Source organism: Vulpes lagopus, chromosome 3 (assembly GCF_018345385.1).
Source record: "Vulpes lagopus strain Blue_001 chromosome 3, ASM1834538v1, whole genome shotgun sequence".
Classification (NCBI taxonomy): domain Eukaryota; kingdom Metazoa; phylum Chordata; class Mammalia; order Carnivora; family Canidae; genus Vulpes; species Vulpes lagopus.
Window position 1 is genome coordinate 106,138,920 of NC_054826.1, and position 19,479 is coordinate 106,158,398.

The 19,479-nt window shown below is 55.6% G+C and overlaps 1 protein-coding gene across 1 annotated transcript; it reads left to right on the forward strand.

Annotated features, from left to right (window-relative positions):
- Positions 1-1,782: 1,782 nt before the first annotated feature.
- On the forward strand, positions 1,783-19,419 carry STX1B (syntaxin 1B). Its single transcript, XM_041748649.1, has 10 exons — positions 1,783-1,888; positions 10,002-10,076; positions 10,288-10,387; positions 10,503-10,577; positions 13,055-13,128; positions 13,523-13,631; positions 13,777-13,850; positions 15,334-15,471; positions 15,574-15,684; positions 16,026-19,419. The coding sequence occupies exons 1-10, from the start codon at positions 1,859-1,861 to the stop codon at positions 16,104-16,106; spliced, it is 867 nt and encodes a 288-aa protein (XP_041604583.1). The 5' UTR covers positions 1,783-1,858; the 3' UTR covers positions 16,107-19,419.
- Positions 19,420-19,479: the final 60 nt, after the last annotated feature.

A 19,479-nucleotide genomic window follows, 5' to 3' on the forward strand; every position in this document is an offset into this window, starting at 1 on the left:
CATTCCAAGCCTCAGTTTCCTGATCTGTGCACTTGGGATCATGGCAGGAGTAGCTACGTGGTCAGGAAGATTCTAGGAGTCACTCAGCCTGGCACCTAGGACACAGTGGACACTCAGGACAGGGCAGCATTACGGGGACGGGGGAGGGAGCCAAGGTCAGCTTTCCCTCTGCTTTGAGTGGCTGGCTGACCGAGGTGCCATCTCTGATGGAGAACACAGGAAGAAGCACTATGGGAGGAGAAGGCAAGGCCACCACAGTCTCGGAAGTTCCACCAAAGCCCTGGCCTCACTCACTTCGGTTATGGATCTACTTATGTCTCTGAGGACATCGCCTGTGTCCTTGGTGCTCAGCTCAGTCTCTGGCTCATAGTAGGTGCTGCCTCTGAGGAGGAGGATCTGGCTTGCAGGTGCAGATGTGGGTACTGCGGGCATGTAGGTGCAGCTGACTCTGGGAAGTGATAGAGTAAAGAAAGCAGAGAAGAGAACCCGGGGTGGTGGTGGTGGTGGTGGGTCCCCAGGGAACCCGGTTGTAGAGGGGTTGTGGGAGAAAGGATGGATCTGGAAGGAGGATGGAAAACAATGTTCAGAGGCTGGGGGGTTGGTGGGAAGGGAGGCAGGAAACAGGCTGAGAGTCAAGAGAGGTCATCAGGGTAATATGTCGTTCAAAGATCATGAAGGGTCAGGCCTGACCACTGGCCGATGGATTTGGCATCAAGGAGGTCGTCGGATAAGTTGGCAAAAGCAGGTTCAAGGCCTGCGGGGGCCAAAGTCCCGCTGCAGGGGTAGCGTAGTTGACATGATGTTAAAATATGGAGATGGGGAGAGCAGAGGTGGGCATCAGGAAGAACATGGGTACTTGGACCCTCAGAAACACCAGCATTCCTCTCCCAATAAGGGCGAATTTCGTTTTCAACAGTCAGAGCCATGTAAAGATGGGCCAACGGCTCTGGAAAGGTAGTGAGCCCCCTGTCCTCGGAGGTAGACAAGCAGAGCTCTGAGCCCCACTGCCGCCTAGAGAAAATTGTCACAGTTAGATTGGGGAAGGCTGTGCAAAATAAACCCCAAAACAAACAAGTCCCTGTCCTTCTCAGGCTCGGCTGATTCCTTGCATCACAAAAGCCACCTAGAGGGTCAGTTTTGCTATTTCTAGTGTCCAAAGAACCTCCTGCAGGGACACACACACAGAGGTGGTCGTGCCCTGGCTCCCACAGATACTCGCGGACACCACACATAAAATCTACCTCTATCTCCTGGTATAAAGGGATGCACAGCACCCCTCCCCGGGTTATTCCCTGAATTCACTCGCCTACCCCCTGTCTGCCGGCCCCCCACCCCCCACCTAGCAGCTCGCTGCCTCCCGCCGCCCCATCTCCTCCGTCTTTCTGCGAATCTCTCCCTCCTTCTCCGGCTCTGCCCTTCCCCACCCGCCTCTAGGCCTCTCCACCCCCTCCCCGGGGGCCCCCCTCCCCCGGACTACAACCCCCAGGCGCCCCCAGCCCCGGGCGCTGCGCATGCCCCCTGCTCCCCGCCCCCTCCCGGTTCCCCCCTCCCTCCCTTCCTCCTTACCTCCCTCCGCCCCCCTCCCCCGCGCTTCGGCTCCCGCATCCCTCCATCCGAGCCTGTGCCGCAGCCGCATCGCCACCGCAGCCCCGGCAGAGCCGAGCCCGGCCCAGGCCCCTGCCCCTGCCCGGCCTTCGGCCCGCCGCCCCCGGCCCCGCCCCCGCCCGCGGGCCCCCCCCCAGCGGCTCCGGTGCCCCCCGGCGCCCCCAGACTCCGGCCTCCAGCACCGAGGCAGGAGGCAGGGAGCAGCAGCAGAGGCAGGAGGACGAGGAGGAGGAGGAGGAGGAGCCGTCGCAGGATGAAGGATCGGACTCAGGAGCTGCGGAGTGTGAGCTTGGGGGTGGGGAAATGGGGGGGCGGGACCCCAATATTGGGGGAGCGCGTGGGGGTGGTGTGGGGGAGGCGCTGGGACATGGGGCCAAATGATGGGACTGGAGGTTGGTGGTAGGGGCACCCCGCTATCTGGAGGCACCTGATGTCTCCAGTGAACCTGCATTTTGGGGACAGTGGCTGGAAGAGGTTGGAGGCCATGAAGACTCAAGGGGGCAGGAGAGGTTTCAGGGGCTCTGGGTACCCACCTTCCCGGAGGGCCCTGGGGTCTAATCTGGGGAGGGGAGAGAGTGAATATCAACAGAGAATTGGAAGGTCCTGTCATCCCCTGGGCAGATGTGCAGAATTAGAAAGATGGGGGCGGTTACTGGGCCAGGCTGTCTAGCGGGACCAAGATTTGGGGGGTGCTCGGGGAAGGACACAGGTTGGGACAGAGATGCCAACACCTGGCAGTGAATGAAGTGTCTGTGTGTGTGTGTGCACGCATGTGTTGCTCCCGGTGGGGAGGGGGCACTGCTCGGAGGTGAGGAGGGAAGGGGTGGCCTCAGGAGCCGGCTAAGAGGGCCAGGGCCTGAGATGGGGTGACCCCAGATGTGGGAGATGGGATGCAGAGGAGGGGGGAGCAGGTTCCATGCACAGGGCCATGGAATTGGGTTGTGTGACATGGACTGTGCTCTGCTGGGGGGAATTGGGGCATCCTGAACAGTCAGGGGCAGGTTGCTGTGGCCTCCTGCTTGGCAGGCCTGAGGAGGCCCAGCTCCAGGAGGCTGGCCAAGGCAGTTTGTGTTTGGGTGACAGAGGGAGGAGGGCCGCATGGATGTCCGCAGTGAAAGCTGCTGTTTGGAGGGGCTGGGGAGTGGGGGCTTGATGAGAATGGTTTCTAGGGTAGGGAGAATGTTGGGGGATTTGTAGAAATGACCTGGGGGCCAGGGAGGCGCTGGGAGCTGACAGCCTGCTGTGTGCTCAGGGCCTGTGGTGGTGTGTTAATAAAGCACTAGCCTCAGCCAGGATGCATCCTGATGCGCTAGGTCTTTACCAGGAGGAGCCTGTTGGTTGCCTCCCCTCACCCAGGGTTATTTCCCCATTTGACAGATGAGGAAGCTGAGGTCTGGAGATAGCAGGAGCTTGGCCAAGGTCACCAAGCCAGTGGGTGGGAGGATCCAACTGGAATCTGGGTTTCCAGTCTGGCAAATTGACCTGTGTCTCTGCTTTTTTGGTCTTTGAAAGAGAAGCCTCAACCCTACGGGTAGAAATCTCGTCTTTGGAGAACCCCTGGGATATGGGCGTGGGAAACCAGGCGACAAAGATGAGAGGAAGGGGCTCGAAGATAAAGTGACTGTTGTCTCCTGGAAAAGATGGGCTGACAAATGGGAAGGAAGGAGAAACTGGTGGTTGAAGGAGGGAATTTTAAAGGTTTCTGTATTCAACTTTCACTGAATATGGGGCCAAGCAACCGTGAAGTGACAATAATAAAAAGAATCAACCCTCTAGTGCCAGATACTGTCCTAAGCGTGTTATTCATATTTACTCATTTTGATCCTTGCCGCAACCCATTTTATAGGTAAGGAAATTGAGGCCCAGAGAGGTTAAGTAACTTGATCAGCGTCACATAGGCAATAAAAGGCTGGCAGGCTGGCTCCAGCATGGGTGCTCCAAACTCCCCTTCTTTCACCATGCAGTTTTTAAAGCAGGTTGCCACCCATAATCTCACTAGACCCTCACTGACCTCCTGGTAAAGTATATAGACTGAGAGACCACCTCATTTTATAGCTGAGGAAACTGAGGCCCGAAGTGATTAAATAACTTGCCCAAGGTCACACAGCTCTCCAGTGAGGAATGCAAATTTGAACCCAGGTCCCCTGCTGCCAAGACTATTCCATGACTCCAAAACCCAGAGAAACGGAAAGCAGTTGAGGTGAGGTGGTGGCGAAATTGTGGTATAACTACAGTGAGGGAGGGAAATCTCTAAGATGTGGATGGAGGGGGAGGCACGGCCTGGAGTCCTCATCCGAGTGGGTCAAGGAGCCGCGGCCCAGAGTCAAGGAGTTTTAGCTGCTGGGGCTGCAGGGGGTGGGCAGTCAGTGGGGGAGGTGGGAGGTGGTGTGGAGGGGTAAAGGGAACTGGGTAAATGGCTCTGGTGTTAGTCACAGCTCAGGGAGCTGAGATTGGGGAGGGGGTGGGGAAGCTGCCAGATGCAAGGAGTGCAAGGGTCTCCCCACCAGAGTTGAAAGCGAGGAGACTAGGAGGCAGGAGAGTGGGCAGAGTGTGGGAGAGGCCTGGTAAAGAGGTCTCTGAGAGGCTGAGAGGGATGAGGGGGCAGTGGCAGGAGGGGATGTCAGCTCAGGGGACCTGATCATCTTTCCAGCAGTACCTCCGTGTTCCCAAGGGGTTCTGAGATCTGTTTATCACACAACCGGTGAGGGCACAGATTTGGGAGCCAGACTGTCTGGGTTCAGATCCTAGTTTTGCAACTTCCTGTGTGACCTTGGGTAAGTTTCTTAACCTCTCTGGTCCTCAGCCTCTTCACATGTGAATTGGGAGTAAGAATAGTACCTGTTCGCAGGGTTGTCCTAAGGATTGAAATTAGATAAGATGCAAAAAGTGCCTAGAAGAGGCCTGGGCAGAGCAGTGCTCTATGAGTGCTTGTTGTTCTACGTGGACTTGCTTATTTCCCTTCAACCTCACCTCAGCCCCCCAGGATGGGCAGGATGTAACCCCTAACTTATTCTGGAGTTCATTGAGGGCCAGAGAGGCAACCTGACCAAGGTCATACAGCTGGTAATGGCAGAGCTGGTGTGGTACCAAGGTTTTCTGTTTTCTAGTTCGCCCAGCACCTCTGGGCGCCAGCTCTGGAGTGGAGTTAATCAGCTAGACTGGGGTCCCAGGGCCCAAGGGGTGGTGGGGCCAGGGATGGGGCTCACGAGGAGAGAAGGGAGAGCAAGTGAGGCAGAGAGGAGGGCTGGTGAGAGAGCGAAGCATGTGGGGTCGCGTTGTGGACCGTGGAGTGGGAAGGCAGGAGGCCTGGGAGGTGGGGAACGTGAGGCCCGAATTTGAGTCCGGGTGGGCATGGGGACTGGTAGGGGACAAGCCACGCACCCTGAAGGCAGAGACTGAGTCATCTGTGTAGCGCTTGGGCATGGGATAGGCACGGAAAGGGCTAGAGCTGGTACGGGTACGCCTGCATGACAGAAGGGAAGAGCGGCCCAGCGTGAGTGGGCAGGGCCCAGGAGGGCCCGGCGAAGGGCTGCGGTTGCCCGCTGCACGGGGCTCATTTCTATGGCGCAGACACACCAAGTTCACCTCTGCTTCGAGGCCTTTGCACTTGCTGTTCCCTCTGCCCTGTTTTGAGCGCTCTTCTCTCCACCTGGACCACTGTTCCCTCTGCCTTAAGTTCTGTGTCATCAAATGTTAAAACATCACCCACCCCCTGGACAGGCCCTCCCTCATCATCCTGAGAGCCGTTTCTGTCTCTCACATCGGGTTCATCTCCCTCCACTTGGAGGCAGGACCTTCTTCCTGTCTTGTCCACCACTGTGTTCTCAGCAGCAGCCAGAGAACTTGGCTCGGCTCAGACATATCCGCTAGGTGAATGAATGACTCAGTGGGGCGGAGGGAGGACCAGGAAGGGAGTAGGGGGGTCAGGATGGAGGGCAGAGTGGTGGGGAGGGCAAGGCCAGGTGCCGGGAGGGCGGAAGGGCCCAGTCAGAAGACAGATGGACTGGAGCAGGGGTGCAGCAGAGAGAGGCTGCTGCCTCTAGATCAAATGATGCTTGCGCCCCTGAGGAGCATGCACGTGTGTGCCGTGTGCATGGGTGCACATGTATTTACACACACGCGTGCGCACTCTATGACTTTTCTGTCACCCAACACCAGGCTCTTTCTGCCTCTGTGTTAGTCACCTTCTCACCATCTGTCTCTGGTCCCTGACTTGCTGGCTCACTGTGTCCCTCTCCTTCCATCCACATATCTGTCTATGTTGTCTCCCCACACCGACACACACGGGGGCCCCTGGTATCTCTGATGGGAAGAGGCTGAAGCTGGATCTGAGGCCCCCAATGCCCAGGGCAGTTCCACAAGGTGCCTGGGCCCTCTGCACTCTCTCATGTAATCCTCATGTAATTGGTAAGCAGGAAGAGCAGAGGGCCTGGGTTCAACCCAGGTGCCACCCTGCCGCCACCCCAGACAGCACCTGCTGTATCATCTTGAGCAAGTCGCTTAATCTCTCCATGCCTCAGTTTCCTCCTCTGTCAAATGGGTATAAGAATAGTATCTGCCTTGTGAAGTGCTTCTAAGGGTCAAACGAGACACACAAAGCACTGGTCACAGGGCCCAGCTCACTGTAATCAGTACACATGTGTTAGACTTCTTACGTTCTTCATTTTGCACATGAAGAAACTGAGGCTTGAACTGTCTATAAAGTGGATCATGCACCTACGATCACCTTTTTCTGGGTGATCTCCTTTGCCCACAGCTTGCATTCTTTTAGGCTGGCCAACTTCTTCCAGAAATGGAGGGCGTGCTCATTATTAAACATGCACCCCTCAGAGCTGGGGGCGGGGGCCCTGGTACACCAGCCTGCCCTTTCTATAGATGAACGGGGGGCACTGAGAAGGGCTGCGATTTGCCTCGGATCACAGAGCAGGGCGAGAGAAGGTAGGACGCCTGGCTTCTTATCTGGGCACTTCCTGCAGCCCAGCGCATCTTCCTGGTTTTCTCTCCTGGCCACAGGAGTTCCACAGTGCTGGGGACAAGCAGAGTGGGACAGGGTGGGAGCCTGGGATGAAGCGCTGGCAGGTCACATCCCACCTCTGGCCTTCTTTGCTGTGAAGCCTTCGGCAGGTCAGGCAACCTCTCTGAGCCTGTTTCCTCAGCTGTAACATGGGAGGGGCAGGGGGTCCTAGCCAAGCCTCACCAAACACTGTGTCTTCTGGCAGCATTAGGCATTTTCCCCACCTCGTCTCATTGCCTCCACCTGCCCTGCATTTGGGGCAGACGTTATTACCATCCACCAGAGGCTGAAGCTCATGTGGCCTTGTAGCTGCTAACCTGGGCAAGTTCTCTACCCTCTCTGTGCCTCAGTCTCCCCATCTATAAAAGGGAGCTATAATAATACCTTCCTCAGGAGGCTTTTGTAAGAGTTAAGTAGACAAATATTCACAAAGGCATAGAACGGTGCCCAGCTCACTATAACATGCTGTGTAAATGTTTGCCACAATTATAATTATGCTGGCCAATGGTCCTTATAGAGTTTAAATAAAGATTCAATGAGATAAAAAGAATGTAAGACCCACGTAGAAGATGCTGTTAAAAGATATTTTCCGGGGATCCCTGGGTGGCGCAGTGGTTTAGCGCCTGCCTTTGGCCCAGGGCGTGATCCTGGAGACCTGGGACCGAATCCCACGTCGGGCTCCCGGTGCATGGAGCCTGCTTCTCCCTCTGCCTATGTCTCTGCCTCTCTCTCTCACTGTGTGCCTATCATAAATAAAAAAAAATAAAGTTGTTAAAAAATAAATAAAATAAAAGATATTTTCCTAGGATTTCAGGGCACAGAGCCCCACCAGATTGGGCCTTAGCAGGAGCTGACCTGACAGGGAGAAGAGCTAGTGGCAGAGTTGCTGGAAGGAGGTGGTCTGGTCTCGAGCCCTAGAAGGGGCTGTGGGGGAGGTGTATTTAGATGCTTATGATTTCCAGCCCATTCAGCCGAGGCGCCCTTGGACAGGTCACTTCCCTTCCACCCCCCACCCCCGACCTCCTGTTCCCTCATCTGTGAAATGGGGACAATGATATTTGCTCAGCCTTTCTTTCAGGGCCGTGTGGTGAGGATCAAAAGGGATTATAGATGTAAAAGTGTTTGTGAACTGTAGAGGATTATTAGCTCTCAGCTCCCTGTAATTATTATACCAAATAAGTCATACTTGGGTCTCTACCTTTCTTCCTTTCTCAAGGACAAGTAAACAGGCAGCCCGGGATGCCCCAGGGTAGACTCTAAGGGACCTGGCTCTGGGAACAAACAGGGGAGAGGGAAATTAGACTTCAGAAAGTGGGAAGTCAGCATGGGGAAGAGACAAAGACCGGGAAAGCTTCTGGGCACCTGGACCAGAGAGACACCTCAAGACCTGTGTACAGAGGGGCAGAGGCCAGAAGGTAGGGGAGGGGCAGGAGGAATGGCTTTGGCTCCAGGGGCAGGAGACCCTGTAGGGTGGCCAGCTTGAGGACAGGGCATCAGGGGAAGCCGGTGGCTCCTCAGAGAGGGGCTGAGCCTCTTGGAGCCAGGGTCTGTCGGGGTAGCCCTGGGTCTGCCCTGGGTCTGGTGGAGACTTGAGAAGCCAGAAGTGCTCTCAGAGTACCCAAGCCCCCCCGGTGCCAATTCGCCTTCTGAGGGCAGCTGTGGGCAGAGACAGAGGAGCTTCCCTTTCCTAGCAGATGTTTGCGATTGTCTGGAAATTAAATGTAAATGCTAAATACATTTTCTGCCGTGGGGTGGGGCCCAGCATCTGTGGGGAGAATCCCTCAAGTTCCATGTGGGTAGGAAGCCGGCACGGCCTGAAGGGCGTGCAGCCAGGGGGCTCCTCCCGGAGCTATCGGGGCTCTGCTGATTGCAAGTTCACTTGGCTGCCTAGGTTGCATCCAGGTCCCATCTGGCCCTGTCTAGGTTCGATCCAAGCTGTCTGGGATCTGTCTGCCCTGAGTCTCATTGGGTCTGAGCCTGTCTGGTTTCCATCAGGTCCTGTCTGTGATCGGCTTGGCCCCTGTCGAGGCTCCATGGGAGCCTTTCCCTTTGGGTTTCAACTGGCAGTGCTCCAGGTAGACACTTTGGGGTCCTGTCTGGAGATCATTTGGGCTCTGGGACTCTGAATCCGTCTTGTTTGGGCTAGGTTCTTTCTGGAAGTCAGGGGGAACTCTGTTCCAATTTCCACTGAGGCTGATTAGGGCTGCACCTGTAATTAAGCTTGATGGGCTCAGCTTTTATCCTCAGATTTCTGCCCCAAGCAGAGAAGTGTATCCAGTGAGGAGCCTGCAGCACAGGGGAGCCCGCTCTGTCCCATCTTCTTTTCCTGGCTCTGGATGAGTGTTCCGCCCTGAGGCTCGGGGAGGCTGGGAGAAGGAGCCCAGTGGGCCCTCCTGAATGTCCCCAGGGATGTGGGTGACTGTGTGGCCATGGGTGGCAGCAGCGGCTTCACTGTGGGGCCATGTGTGGGTGCGCATCAGCGTGGCAGCGTATCTCTGTGTGGGCGTCATTGGGCCTATTTCTGTGTGCCTTGTGTGTCAGCCCTTCTGTCTGTGTCACTGGTCTGTCTGGCGGTGGCGGTGGCGGTGGTGGTGTGGGTGGGTAAATCCCTTTGTGTCTCTGAGCCCTGGGGGTGGAGGGCTGAGCAGCTGCAGGTTGCAACTGGGAAATCCAAGCAAGTGAGAGTAGGTGGGTGTGAAGTTGGGAGAGGCTAGATGAAAGCAAGTGAATACACGAGAGGGGCAGAGCAGCGGAGGGGGTGGAGGCAGGCACGGGGAGCCGGGGCTCAGGGTGCTGCCCGGGTCCCTCCTCCAGCCCTCCCAGGGCTTCACTGTGCTTGCTCAACTTGGCTCCCGCCCCCGGCCGTGAAGTGACCTTGCATAGGGGACGTGGCCGATTGGGTGGAAGCTGGAGGGAAAGGGATGGGGGGTCAGAGTGAGGCCTGGACAGAAGGGGCTGGGGAGACAGTGGACAGGGTCAGCCTCCTGGGTGTCTAATCCCGACCCCTTCTGGGAGCCCAGAGCCAGTTCCTGCAAGGCTGACATTTAGCTGCTAGGGAGGATACCGGTTAATGGCAGCTGTCCTGGGTACCACCCGCCTCCAAGGTGACTGCCTTCACAGGGCCACTTCCACCTTTGAAGGGGTGCCTTTTGCTAATTCCCTCCGAGGCGTCCTTTGGGCTCTCAGCTACCTGGCCTCTGGGACCCTGTTTCACAAGATATTGGGGGTTCATTCTGACTGCATGGTGCCCTTGCATTTGACCTGTGTGTGGCCTGCCCCCTGCATAGGACCCCTCCCAAGATTTCTGCTCTGAACCCAGAGCTGGGAGCATCCGATTCAGGGTAGGGACTGTTCATGGAATCTGCCTTTCTCTGCCTCCCAGGCAAAAGACAGTGATGATGAAGAGGAGGTGGTCCATGTGGATCGGGACCACTTCATGGATGAGTTCTTTGAACAGGTAACCGAGCTTCTGAGCTCCTGGACTCAGGAGCTGACCCCCAGCCAACAATTTCCTTTGCCCTGTTCCACCCCTGCTCTCCACTCCTGAAGCATCTTGACCTTCTACTGATCCCTTGCCTCTGGCCCATTTACCTGAACCCTGACTAAGCCCCCAGGGCCCCTTGCCTGGCTCAGAGACTTGGCTGGGTATAGCTGATTTGCTGGCCCAGGTGGAAGAGATCCGAGGCTGCATTGAGAAGCTGTCAGAGGATGTGGAGCAAGTGAAAAAACAGCATAGTGCCATCCTGGCAGCCCCCAACCCAGATGAGAGTGAGTACTGCTGCTGGGTGGCTAGAAGGGGGGGTCGGGCTGGGCAGTGGGGGGGGTGAGGGATGGGGTCTGGGCTCCAATCCAGACATCTCATCCACTTTGGCTGTCCCCTCAGAGACCAAACAGGAGCTGGAGGACCTCACTGCAGACATCAAGAAGACGGCCAACAAGGTTCGGTCCAAGTTGAAAGGTGAGGAATGCAATCCCCAGACTAAGGAGACAAACAACTCTGCCCTCATTGGACCAAACATGCCTTTCTATAAGGAATGTCTACACGTTTCCAGGACCCAGATTCCTAAACAGTGAGAAAGCACAAAACCCCAGATTCCCCCCTTGTTCCAGATTCTTTGGAGAAACAGACATGACAAAGAAATGAGGGAGAGGAAACTTTCTGTCCGAGTTGCATCTGAGCTTTGCTGGATCCACCAGCATGAAGGTCCACCAGAAAATATAGTCTTCCAAGTGGCTTCAGTTTCATTAAATCCTTATTTCTCCAGAACAGGTGCTGGGCATAGCGCTAAGCACCCAGTAGGTGGGCTCAGCAAATGCTTCTGAACTGGTATCCTCTGCTCAGGACAGATTGGACTTGTGTGGCTGACATCAGGAGCTGGCAAGCTTTCAGGAGGGACCTGCCAAATGCTTATGTATTCACTCTAATTTAAGGACTTGGGTGCTGGTAATAACTACCTTCCCCCAAAGCATTGTGGGTTGGGAACCTCCTTGTCTGCTGGTGCCAGGGGAATAGCAGTGTTACCGTGATGTGGTAATTCAGTAGCAGAAAACATTTGCCAAGCACCTACTTTGTCTGAGGCACATTGCAGGGATGGGGAGACAGGTGCCATGTCAGATGCCTGGCCTTGAACACACTAACCTTGGTCCAGAGAGACAAGAATAGCGACTCCATGCCTTCCTGGACTCAGTGGGAGATCATGTGTGAGCCTCCAATGCTGATCTGTAAAAATAAGCCCTTTACACTTGTGTCTTGGAAAGGAAAATGACTTAAGCTGGGAGTACATTAAACCCAAATCCAGGCAGAGGGAGTTCAACTTCCATCATCAGCTCTATTCTGGACAACTTCCATCAGCAACTCATTCCTACCCTCGGCTTCCTCACTGGTACAGTAAGAAAAACAGAAGCAATTTCAAAGCTGACTTTTCTTCGAGGGAGGAATAGTAAATATGTTTTTTTTCCTTAAATGGCATCTTACAAAGAACACGTAAAAGACAAGCTGTTCTGGCTGACCTGGGGTTCGGTGGCCCAGGGCCCTACCCACCTGGTCTCCTCTTTACTCCCAGCAATAGTCCCTGAGGTTCTTTCTCAGAAGCAGGGTTCCATGGAACATCATTAAAAAAAAAATCCCTGGGCTTAAAGACTTCTTTGGGCCCACTGAGCTCTGACCTCAACACTCTCTGTAAGACCATGAGGTGAGGTGGGCTCCATGGATTATGAGTCCAGGAATAGACCAAGAAAGAAGCTAGGAAAAGTAGCAGGATGTAGAGAAGCTGACCTTCCAGACCTCCAGAAAAAAGGAAGATTTTTTTCTCCTCCATTTCTCTCCAGCTATTTGGTGGCATGAACTTGGAGTTTTGTGTGTGACCTTAAGTGAGTTGTGTTACCCAGTCGAAACTCAGTTTCTGATGTGATCCATGGGCTGGTATCACTGAACTCTCAGGATTGTTGCAAGAAGTCAGTGAGACCCTGTAAAAGACCTTTTGCTACAGGGTTCGGCTGCACCCCCAAGTTTGATGATAGGGTGTCCGTATGGGCCAGAGGTTCCGACATCCCTGGGTGTGCTGTGTGTTCCTGTGCTTTTCCGGCGGGCCACAGGTGTCACTGTCACTGTGCCCACCATTGCTGGCAGGGGAGCGCTGGGGTATGCTATTCAGTCCCAGACCTCCCTGCTACCAGCAGAACAGAGAACTGATGTTCTCAGGAATGGTCTGGAGGCCCTTCCAGGTCTGGAGGGCCTGGTGATTCACCCCGCTGCATTTTCAGAGCGCTGTAGATCTTATCGCTGGCAAGCTCTTTTTTAGAAAATCTGAATGATAGATGTCAGGAGTGCATGATCCAGAAGCAGGAATCCCAGTTAATCTGTGAGCTTTTCCAGAACATCCTTTAGAAGTGGGAATTCCCGAAACAGAGATCACCTTGCAGGGCTGGGGGAGAGCTATTTTCTGTTGGAACATACCCCCTTACCCTAGAATTTTCTGAGAAAAGGGCGGCCACTAGAACCTGACCCATCTGGAAGTGCTTGCCTCCCGCCAGAAAAACCACAGGATGGGTTCCTGCCCTCTTTCCAGAGGCTGTGGGAAGTGGCGAGGTCCCCACATAACGGGGACCCTCCGGGGACCAAGCAGGAGTTACCACGGTGGGACTTGCCAAGACCCAATCCTTCCACCAGAACAAGTAGCCCCTTTCTGCCTGGTGACCCACCAACCCTCAACCTCCCCTCCTACTTGCCTTCCGGACCCCTTGAAACGTCTGTCCCTCTCTTCACCCGCCTCCTGCCCCCTCACCCTGGATGCTTTACCGTCTGCCCTCGCCATGGGTGTGACATCTCTTCACAGGCCCCAGGCCTGCCTCGGGGTGTCGACCCCTCCTATGTCCCGGACCCCCGCCCCACATGCCCCGGGTCTCCCGCGGGTCACTGCACCCTCTCTCCCGCAGCAATCGAGCAAAGCATTGAACAAGAGGAGGGGCTGAACCGTTCCTCCGCGGACCTGCGCATCCGCAAGACCCAGGTAGGTAGGAAGGAGTTGCCTGGCGGGGCGGGAACCAGACCGAAACGGACCAGGAGAGGAGCCCCGGGGAGGGGGGAGCCGCGAAATGAGAGCGGGCGGGCCGGCGCGGGGCGTGGCCAAGGCGGAGTCTGGGCGGGGTCCTAGCGGGGGCGGAGCAGGGCCCTATCTGCGCAGGTGGGGCTGCGGCCGGCTGGGGGGTTTCGTGGGGGGCTGGGGGCCTGGGGGGCCTGGGGGCCCTGGGGGGCGGGCGGCCAGGGACCCAGCACCTGTTTGAGCTTGGGCGCGTAGGCCAACTCCGCCCCCTCCCCCAGCCCCATCCCTCCGCTGGGCTCCTCGCCTCCTCGCCACCTCGCCACCTCGTCCGGCCTCCTAATTGTCTGTCCCCCCACCCTAGCACTCCACACTCTCCCGGAAGTTCGTGGAAGTAATGACCGAATATAACGCGACCCAGTCCAAGTACCGGGACCGCTGCAAGGACCGGATCCAGCGGCAGCTGGAGATCAGTGCGTGTGCCCCGCTGCAGAGCGCCCAGCCTTGCCCCAGCCCTCTCCGTGGGGGAGGGTGGGCTCCTGGGTCTCTGCCCCATCCCACCACCTCAAGTCCCCAGACTGGCCCAGTCCCTGAGCCGGGAGGCCTTTCTCCCCACAGCTGGCAGGACCACGACGAACGAAGAACTGGAAGACATGCTGGAGAGCGGGAAGTTGGCCATCTTCACCGATGATGTGAGCCCCTGGTGGGGGTGGATCTAGCTTTGGAAAACATTTACTTCTCCTCCCTCCCCAAGCTGAGGTTAAACTAAAGTCCTAAGTCCACCTTGGAATCAAAAACAGTGGGACGCCAGGACCTGGAACTGGGGATTTCCGTGGGAACAAGAGCAGGAAGGCGCTCCCATAAAAATGGCCAGCCTTTTTGAAAAACCAGCCAGACACTAAGCACTTTACATATTTACATTTACCAAATGCTACTTCATTTAGTCCTCATCGCCACCCTCTGAGGGAGCCGGATTTCATCAATGAGGAAATCTGATTGAGAGGTTAAATACCTCCGCAGAGGTTAAATACCTAGCCCAAGGCCTCAGAGACAGGATTCAGATCCATGGTCTCCTGTCAGGGCTCTAAAGCACTAAGACACACTACTCCCTACTGAAGCAGGTCATTTCACCAGATGACTAATTTGCCTATGTAATGAAATTAAAACAAAATACCAGTTTTAGTTTTGCTAAAGTTTTATGCCCTGTCCTAGTCATCTTAGATGTGAGTGGATGGGCTTCCCCTACTATAGTTCTTCTTTCTCTTTGTAGATTTTGCCTTAGCCTGCCCAGTTCTGTCTCCACTTCTGATGGCAGACTGGCTCTGGTTAGGATTTCTAGATCAGAATTCAAGTATGTTCAGTGACTGTCTAGCAGTTTTCAGCAAATTGTTATTTTGAGAACTGATCTTTGTTAAATTAGCTTTGAGCAAATCTATTAGGACCAGTTAGCCTGGAGCCCTCCCAAACAGCTCTGCCCAGGCTGGCTATCTGAGAATAGAGGGGAGCCTGGTGGGTTCTAAGAGGACAGAACTGATCCCTGCCAATGAACCCACCATCATTGCAATGGAAACCCATCATTACAATGCAGGCAGTTGGGGTCTTGCCTGAGGGCTGTGCACCCTGCCGACAGGCCCTAAGGTAGTGGTTAACTACTGCCATCAGGGAACACTTCCTGGGAGAAGTGCTATTGAGCTGTGCTTTAAGAAACAAGGAACATTTGGACATAGTGAGTTGGGCAAAGGGCCCACTAGACGAAGGGGATGGATTGAACAAAGACAGGGAGAGTGGACCACTTGCCAAACAGCCAATACTAGTGATGACTCTGCACCTTTTTCGCTCTTCCCTGGTGTGCGTGTGCATGTGTGTGTGTGTGTGTGCACGTGTGTGAGAGAAGAAGCCCTGGGTGGTGGGCTCAGGACAATTATATTTCTTGTGACTTAAACATCTTTTCACATTAACTCAGTTCACAACAACCTTGGGAAGTGGGTACTGCTATCATCCCCCTTTCCTAGATGTGGAAACTGAGGCCCAGAAACATTGCACAATTTGCCCACAGTTAGAGCTAGTAAATGACAGATTTGAACCCAGCCACTTTGGCCGTAGAATCCAAACTTTTACGGGAGTGAGAGGGGAATCTGCAGCTCCTCCCCCTACCCCCCACCCCCATTGCCCTAGATCAAAATGGACTCCCAGATGACAAAGCAGGCACTGAATGAGATCGAGACGAGGCACAACGAGATCATCAAACTGGAAACCAGCATCCGAGAGCTGCATGACATGTTTGTGGACATGGCCATGCTCGTGGAAAGCCAGGTACTGCCCCTCCCGCACATTCTAGGAGCCTTCTGTAGGTCCCTGGGGTTCCCCCTTCTCCAGCCCAGCCCCCACTTCATCCTCTGCATGTCTCCTCTGCAGGGTGAGATGATTGACCGCATTGAGTACAACGTGGAACATTCTGTGGACTATGTGGAGCGAGCTGTGTCCGACACCAAGAAAGCTGTGAAATATCAGAGCAAGGCCCGGAGGGTGAGCCAGGGGGCTGGATGGGCCTCTGGGACAGGCTGGCATTGGGGGTGGTTAGGGGGAGTCGGAGGTGGGGAGGTGGGGAGGTGGGGAGCGGGCTGGTGGGGGGCAGGAAAGCCTGCAGGGCAGGTGGGCTGGAGTGAGCTCTTGGGGTTGGGCTCAGGCCAGGGCTGAGGTGAGTGATGAAATCCAGAGGGAGGCCTTATCTCTGGCTCTGACCTCTTCCTTTTTCTGTTTTCTCTCCCCTCCTTTTTCCTCACACCTCCTCCCCCATTGTCCCTCCCCCCCATCTCCATCTCTCCCACTCTCTTGTCCTTCTTCCCTGTCACCCTTTCTGCCTGCAGAAGAAAATCATGATCATCATTTGCTGTGTGGTGCTGGGGGTAGTCTTGGCGTCATCCATTGGGGGGACGCTGGGCTTGTAGGCCCCTCACCCCTCTCTCTCCCAGACCCTTCCCCCACCACATTGGGAGCAATACCCCCACCACCCCTTTCACTCTCCCCTGCTCCAGGCTCACCCTCAAGACAGACCCAGGCAGCCCCCCCTTCCTCCCTTCCTGTCAGACCCTGGAGTCCCTGGACCTCCCCCCTACCATGGACCACCCCCGCCCCCGCACGTAGATAGCAGCAGGCGTGATTACACATGCACACCAACATGCATGCCGCCGCCGGCACATGCTCAAGACGTGTGGACACCCCAGCGTGTGTGTGTATGTGTGTAGATGTGTGTAGAAGCACCAAATCACCCTCTGGTCCCCACCTCAAGTCTGTGTCATCTGAGCTTCCCCCTTCACTGGGGTTGTTGTGTATAGATTGTGGCCAGGTGTAACACAGCAGCTCACCGAGCCCTCATCTGTCTTCTGTGAATAGATGTGTGTATGTGTGTGTGCGCGCGCATGCGCATGTGTGTGTGGCCACAGATCCACAGACACAATTTGTGTGCGTGGAATTTTGTGTTTGAGTGTTTGAATCCGATACAACAGCACTTCCTCCGCTGATCCCCGCCGTCCCCACGTCTGCTATAGATAAGGCGGGTTGGGAGTGTGCAGATGCTTACACTCATGTTTTCAGAGGATCCAGGTAGGCCCAGATACACAATAGGCCACGGCAGACACCCCAGTGTGATGTTGAGCAAAGCTTTCTGGCTTAGCCACCCCAGGGAGTGTGTGTGTGTGTGCATGTTGTGCATTGTGAGCCTGTGGAGTCTAACCAAGGTGAGCGGAAGCAGGTAAGTGGAAGCACACCCGTATAAACAGCCTAGCTCAGCCTGTATATACATGTGCATTTCTCCCAGCAGGTAATGTGAGGAATGTGTGTGTGTGTCAAAGATGTGCTTGAAATGTTGATAGGTTTCCTCAGAACCTTCCATGTTGTGCACTGGACAAAAATTTATATTTCTGTGCTATGTAGATATGTCTGTGTGAGAGTGTGTGTATGTATAGAAGCTTTCTATGTAGTGTATTTTTGCCCACCTGTGTATTATATGCACACACGTGTTCTTCTTTAAAGACACGTGCGCCATCCAGGTTTGTTTATCCAGACGTATTTGGCCCTCTCCCTCTCTCCCTACAGCTGCCGACCAACATCTGGTGTGGCTACACACCGTTTCACCAACATTGTGCAACTGGAGTTTCCTGCCCTGCCAGGTCTCAGAGCCCCTGTGCACACAGGCCCACATGCCAGTCTTTCTCTGTGTCTCTGCAGAGGGTAGACCTTCATCTGTGAAAGCTGGTATACCTCAGTGTGCTCACACAGGCCCAGGCTGAGGAGGCCTCATGCAGGAGGCCCACCCAGGCACATACGTGTCCACTGGAGCACAGGTGCATACTGACATGGGCGTGGTGCCCACAGAGGCTGCACTTGTTTGCACGTAGATGCCCCCGGAAGGTCAATTTGTGGGAAATGTTATTGATGAAGTGAATGTCGAGGGCTGCCCTAGACAGATTGAGAATTAGGGCATTCTTGCCTTCCACACATTTACCTCAGAGCTGGGAGAGGCTAGCGTTTGTCTTCACCACCCCCATTTGATGCTCTGGGCTCTGCCTCAGGGACTGGAATGGTAATTTCAGGCATACTGAAATGGCCAATGTGGCGGGGCTGGGGAGCTGAGTCCTGTGCCCTCTCCCCGGGGCACATCACCTGCTAGATGTTGGGATAGGTGTCCCCACCTCTGCCCACCCCCGAGGGTTGAGACTGAGGCAAGGAAAAGGCCAGCGCCTCGCTCACCATGTAGACAACATACGCACAATGCACAGGTGGGTTTGCGAGGTTGGTGGCAGGCAGGAGTCCCTGAGCAAAGGACCTATGTGTACAGGACTGAACACCCAGGGTGAGGCATACGTGTGTGCAAAGTGAAGGACTTGGGTATGTGTGTGCAGGAGGTTTTCCAGGGTCCCACCTCATGTGAAGTAAGTGCATGCGTGCATGTGTGCGTGTGTGTGTGTGTGTGTGTGTGTGTGTGTGAGAGAGAGAGAGAGACACGGAGACAGGGAGACAATGCAGATGTGGCCTTCCAGAACACAGTACCCCTCCCTCTCCCATCCAGCTCGTGTAGCTGACCTCTTCCCTACTTGAGCTGTTGGAGTCCTGTGTGAGGCCTGTGTATGGAACGACCCCCCAGGTGGGCTTTCTTGCAGAGAGGAACCTCCCTGTCCCTTTCAGGAATGTCCTGCAGAACAGGAAGTTGCCCCCGGTCTCTGATCACAACCCTCCTGCTGCCCTCTCAGGCTTATTTGGGGACATCAGAACAGGCCCCAGAACCCCCACCCCTTTTCCTTCCTGCTGCTGAGCCAGGACACCCTGGCAGCCCAGGTGTTTCCGGAATTCCCACAGCCCTGAGGCCACAAAGGCCGAGGCTAGAGCCATGGCCGGAGTGATGCCGTTGCCTCCTCTGGTGGCCTTAGACCCATGGCTGCCCCTCTCCGGGTCTCAGCTGCACCAGATCCCTGAGGGTCCGCTGTACCCCAGCTCTTTTGAGTCCCACGTGTCCCGTGATGTGTTTGCTCATGGGCCGCCGTGTCCACCCATGTCCTGGAACGTTGTCTGGGGGCTGGTGTCTTTTGCATGTTCTTGGACGAGTGTGTGCTGCTCCCCCTCCACACACCTACCACCACTAAGCCCACTAAGCCCGAGTGTGCCCTGTGGGTGGTCCTGGGCCTGGCCAGGGCTCGCTGCTCCCCCTCCCTGCCCTCCCCAGCCCTGCCTCTCGAAGCACACTGAGTGTCCATCCCATGTGCCTGTGGGTCGATGCACGCTCTTGCCACGCCTTGAGCGTGTGTACATGATGTGTTCTATGCATTCACCCTGTCCCCCCAGCCCGCCCCGCAGAGGACAAGATGGGTGGCCCCCGGCTCCCTTCTCCCCCTGCCCCTGCCCGCTGTGCAGCCGTGTGCGTTGGCGTGTGTTTCCGTGTCGCTGGCGTGTCACGTGATGTAGCCGTGTTTGCTGACATGAGCCCTTGCCCCTTCTGTTTCTCCGTTGGTTTCTAGAGCTCTTTCCTTTTCCTCCCCGAGGGGACAGGACTCCTGGGGCCTGGCTGGGGGCCCAGAGCCAGGCCTCCCTCTCCTGTTAGCCCTCAGAGTCCCATTTCTCTCTATTGGTGAACAAGTTGCAAATGGATAAAACACAGGAAAATTCTGCCCCCCCCACCCTGCCCTGCATGTCCTGTCCCCAGAGCCCCCACCCCCACCCCGGGCCGGGTCGGGCCCCGTGGGACGGGAGAAATAGCAACCAATCCAACAGCGGGCGTACTGTGTGGTTACTTCCTTCTGTCCCGCGTGGGACAGGCGCCGTGGGGAG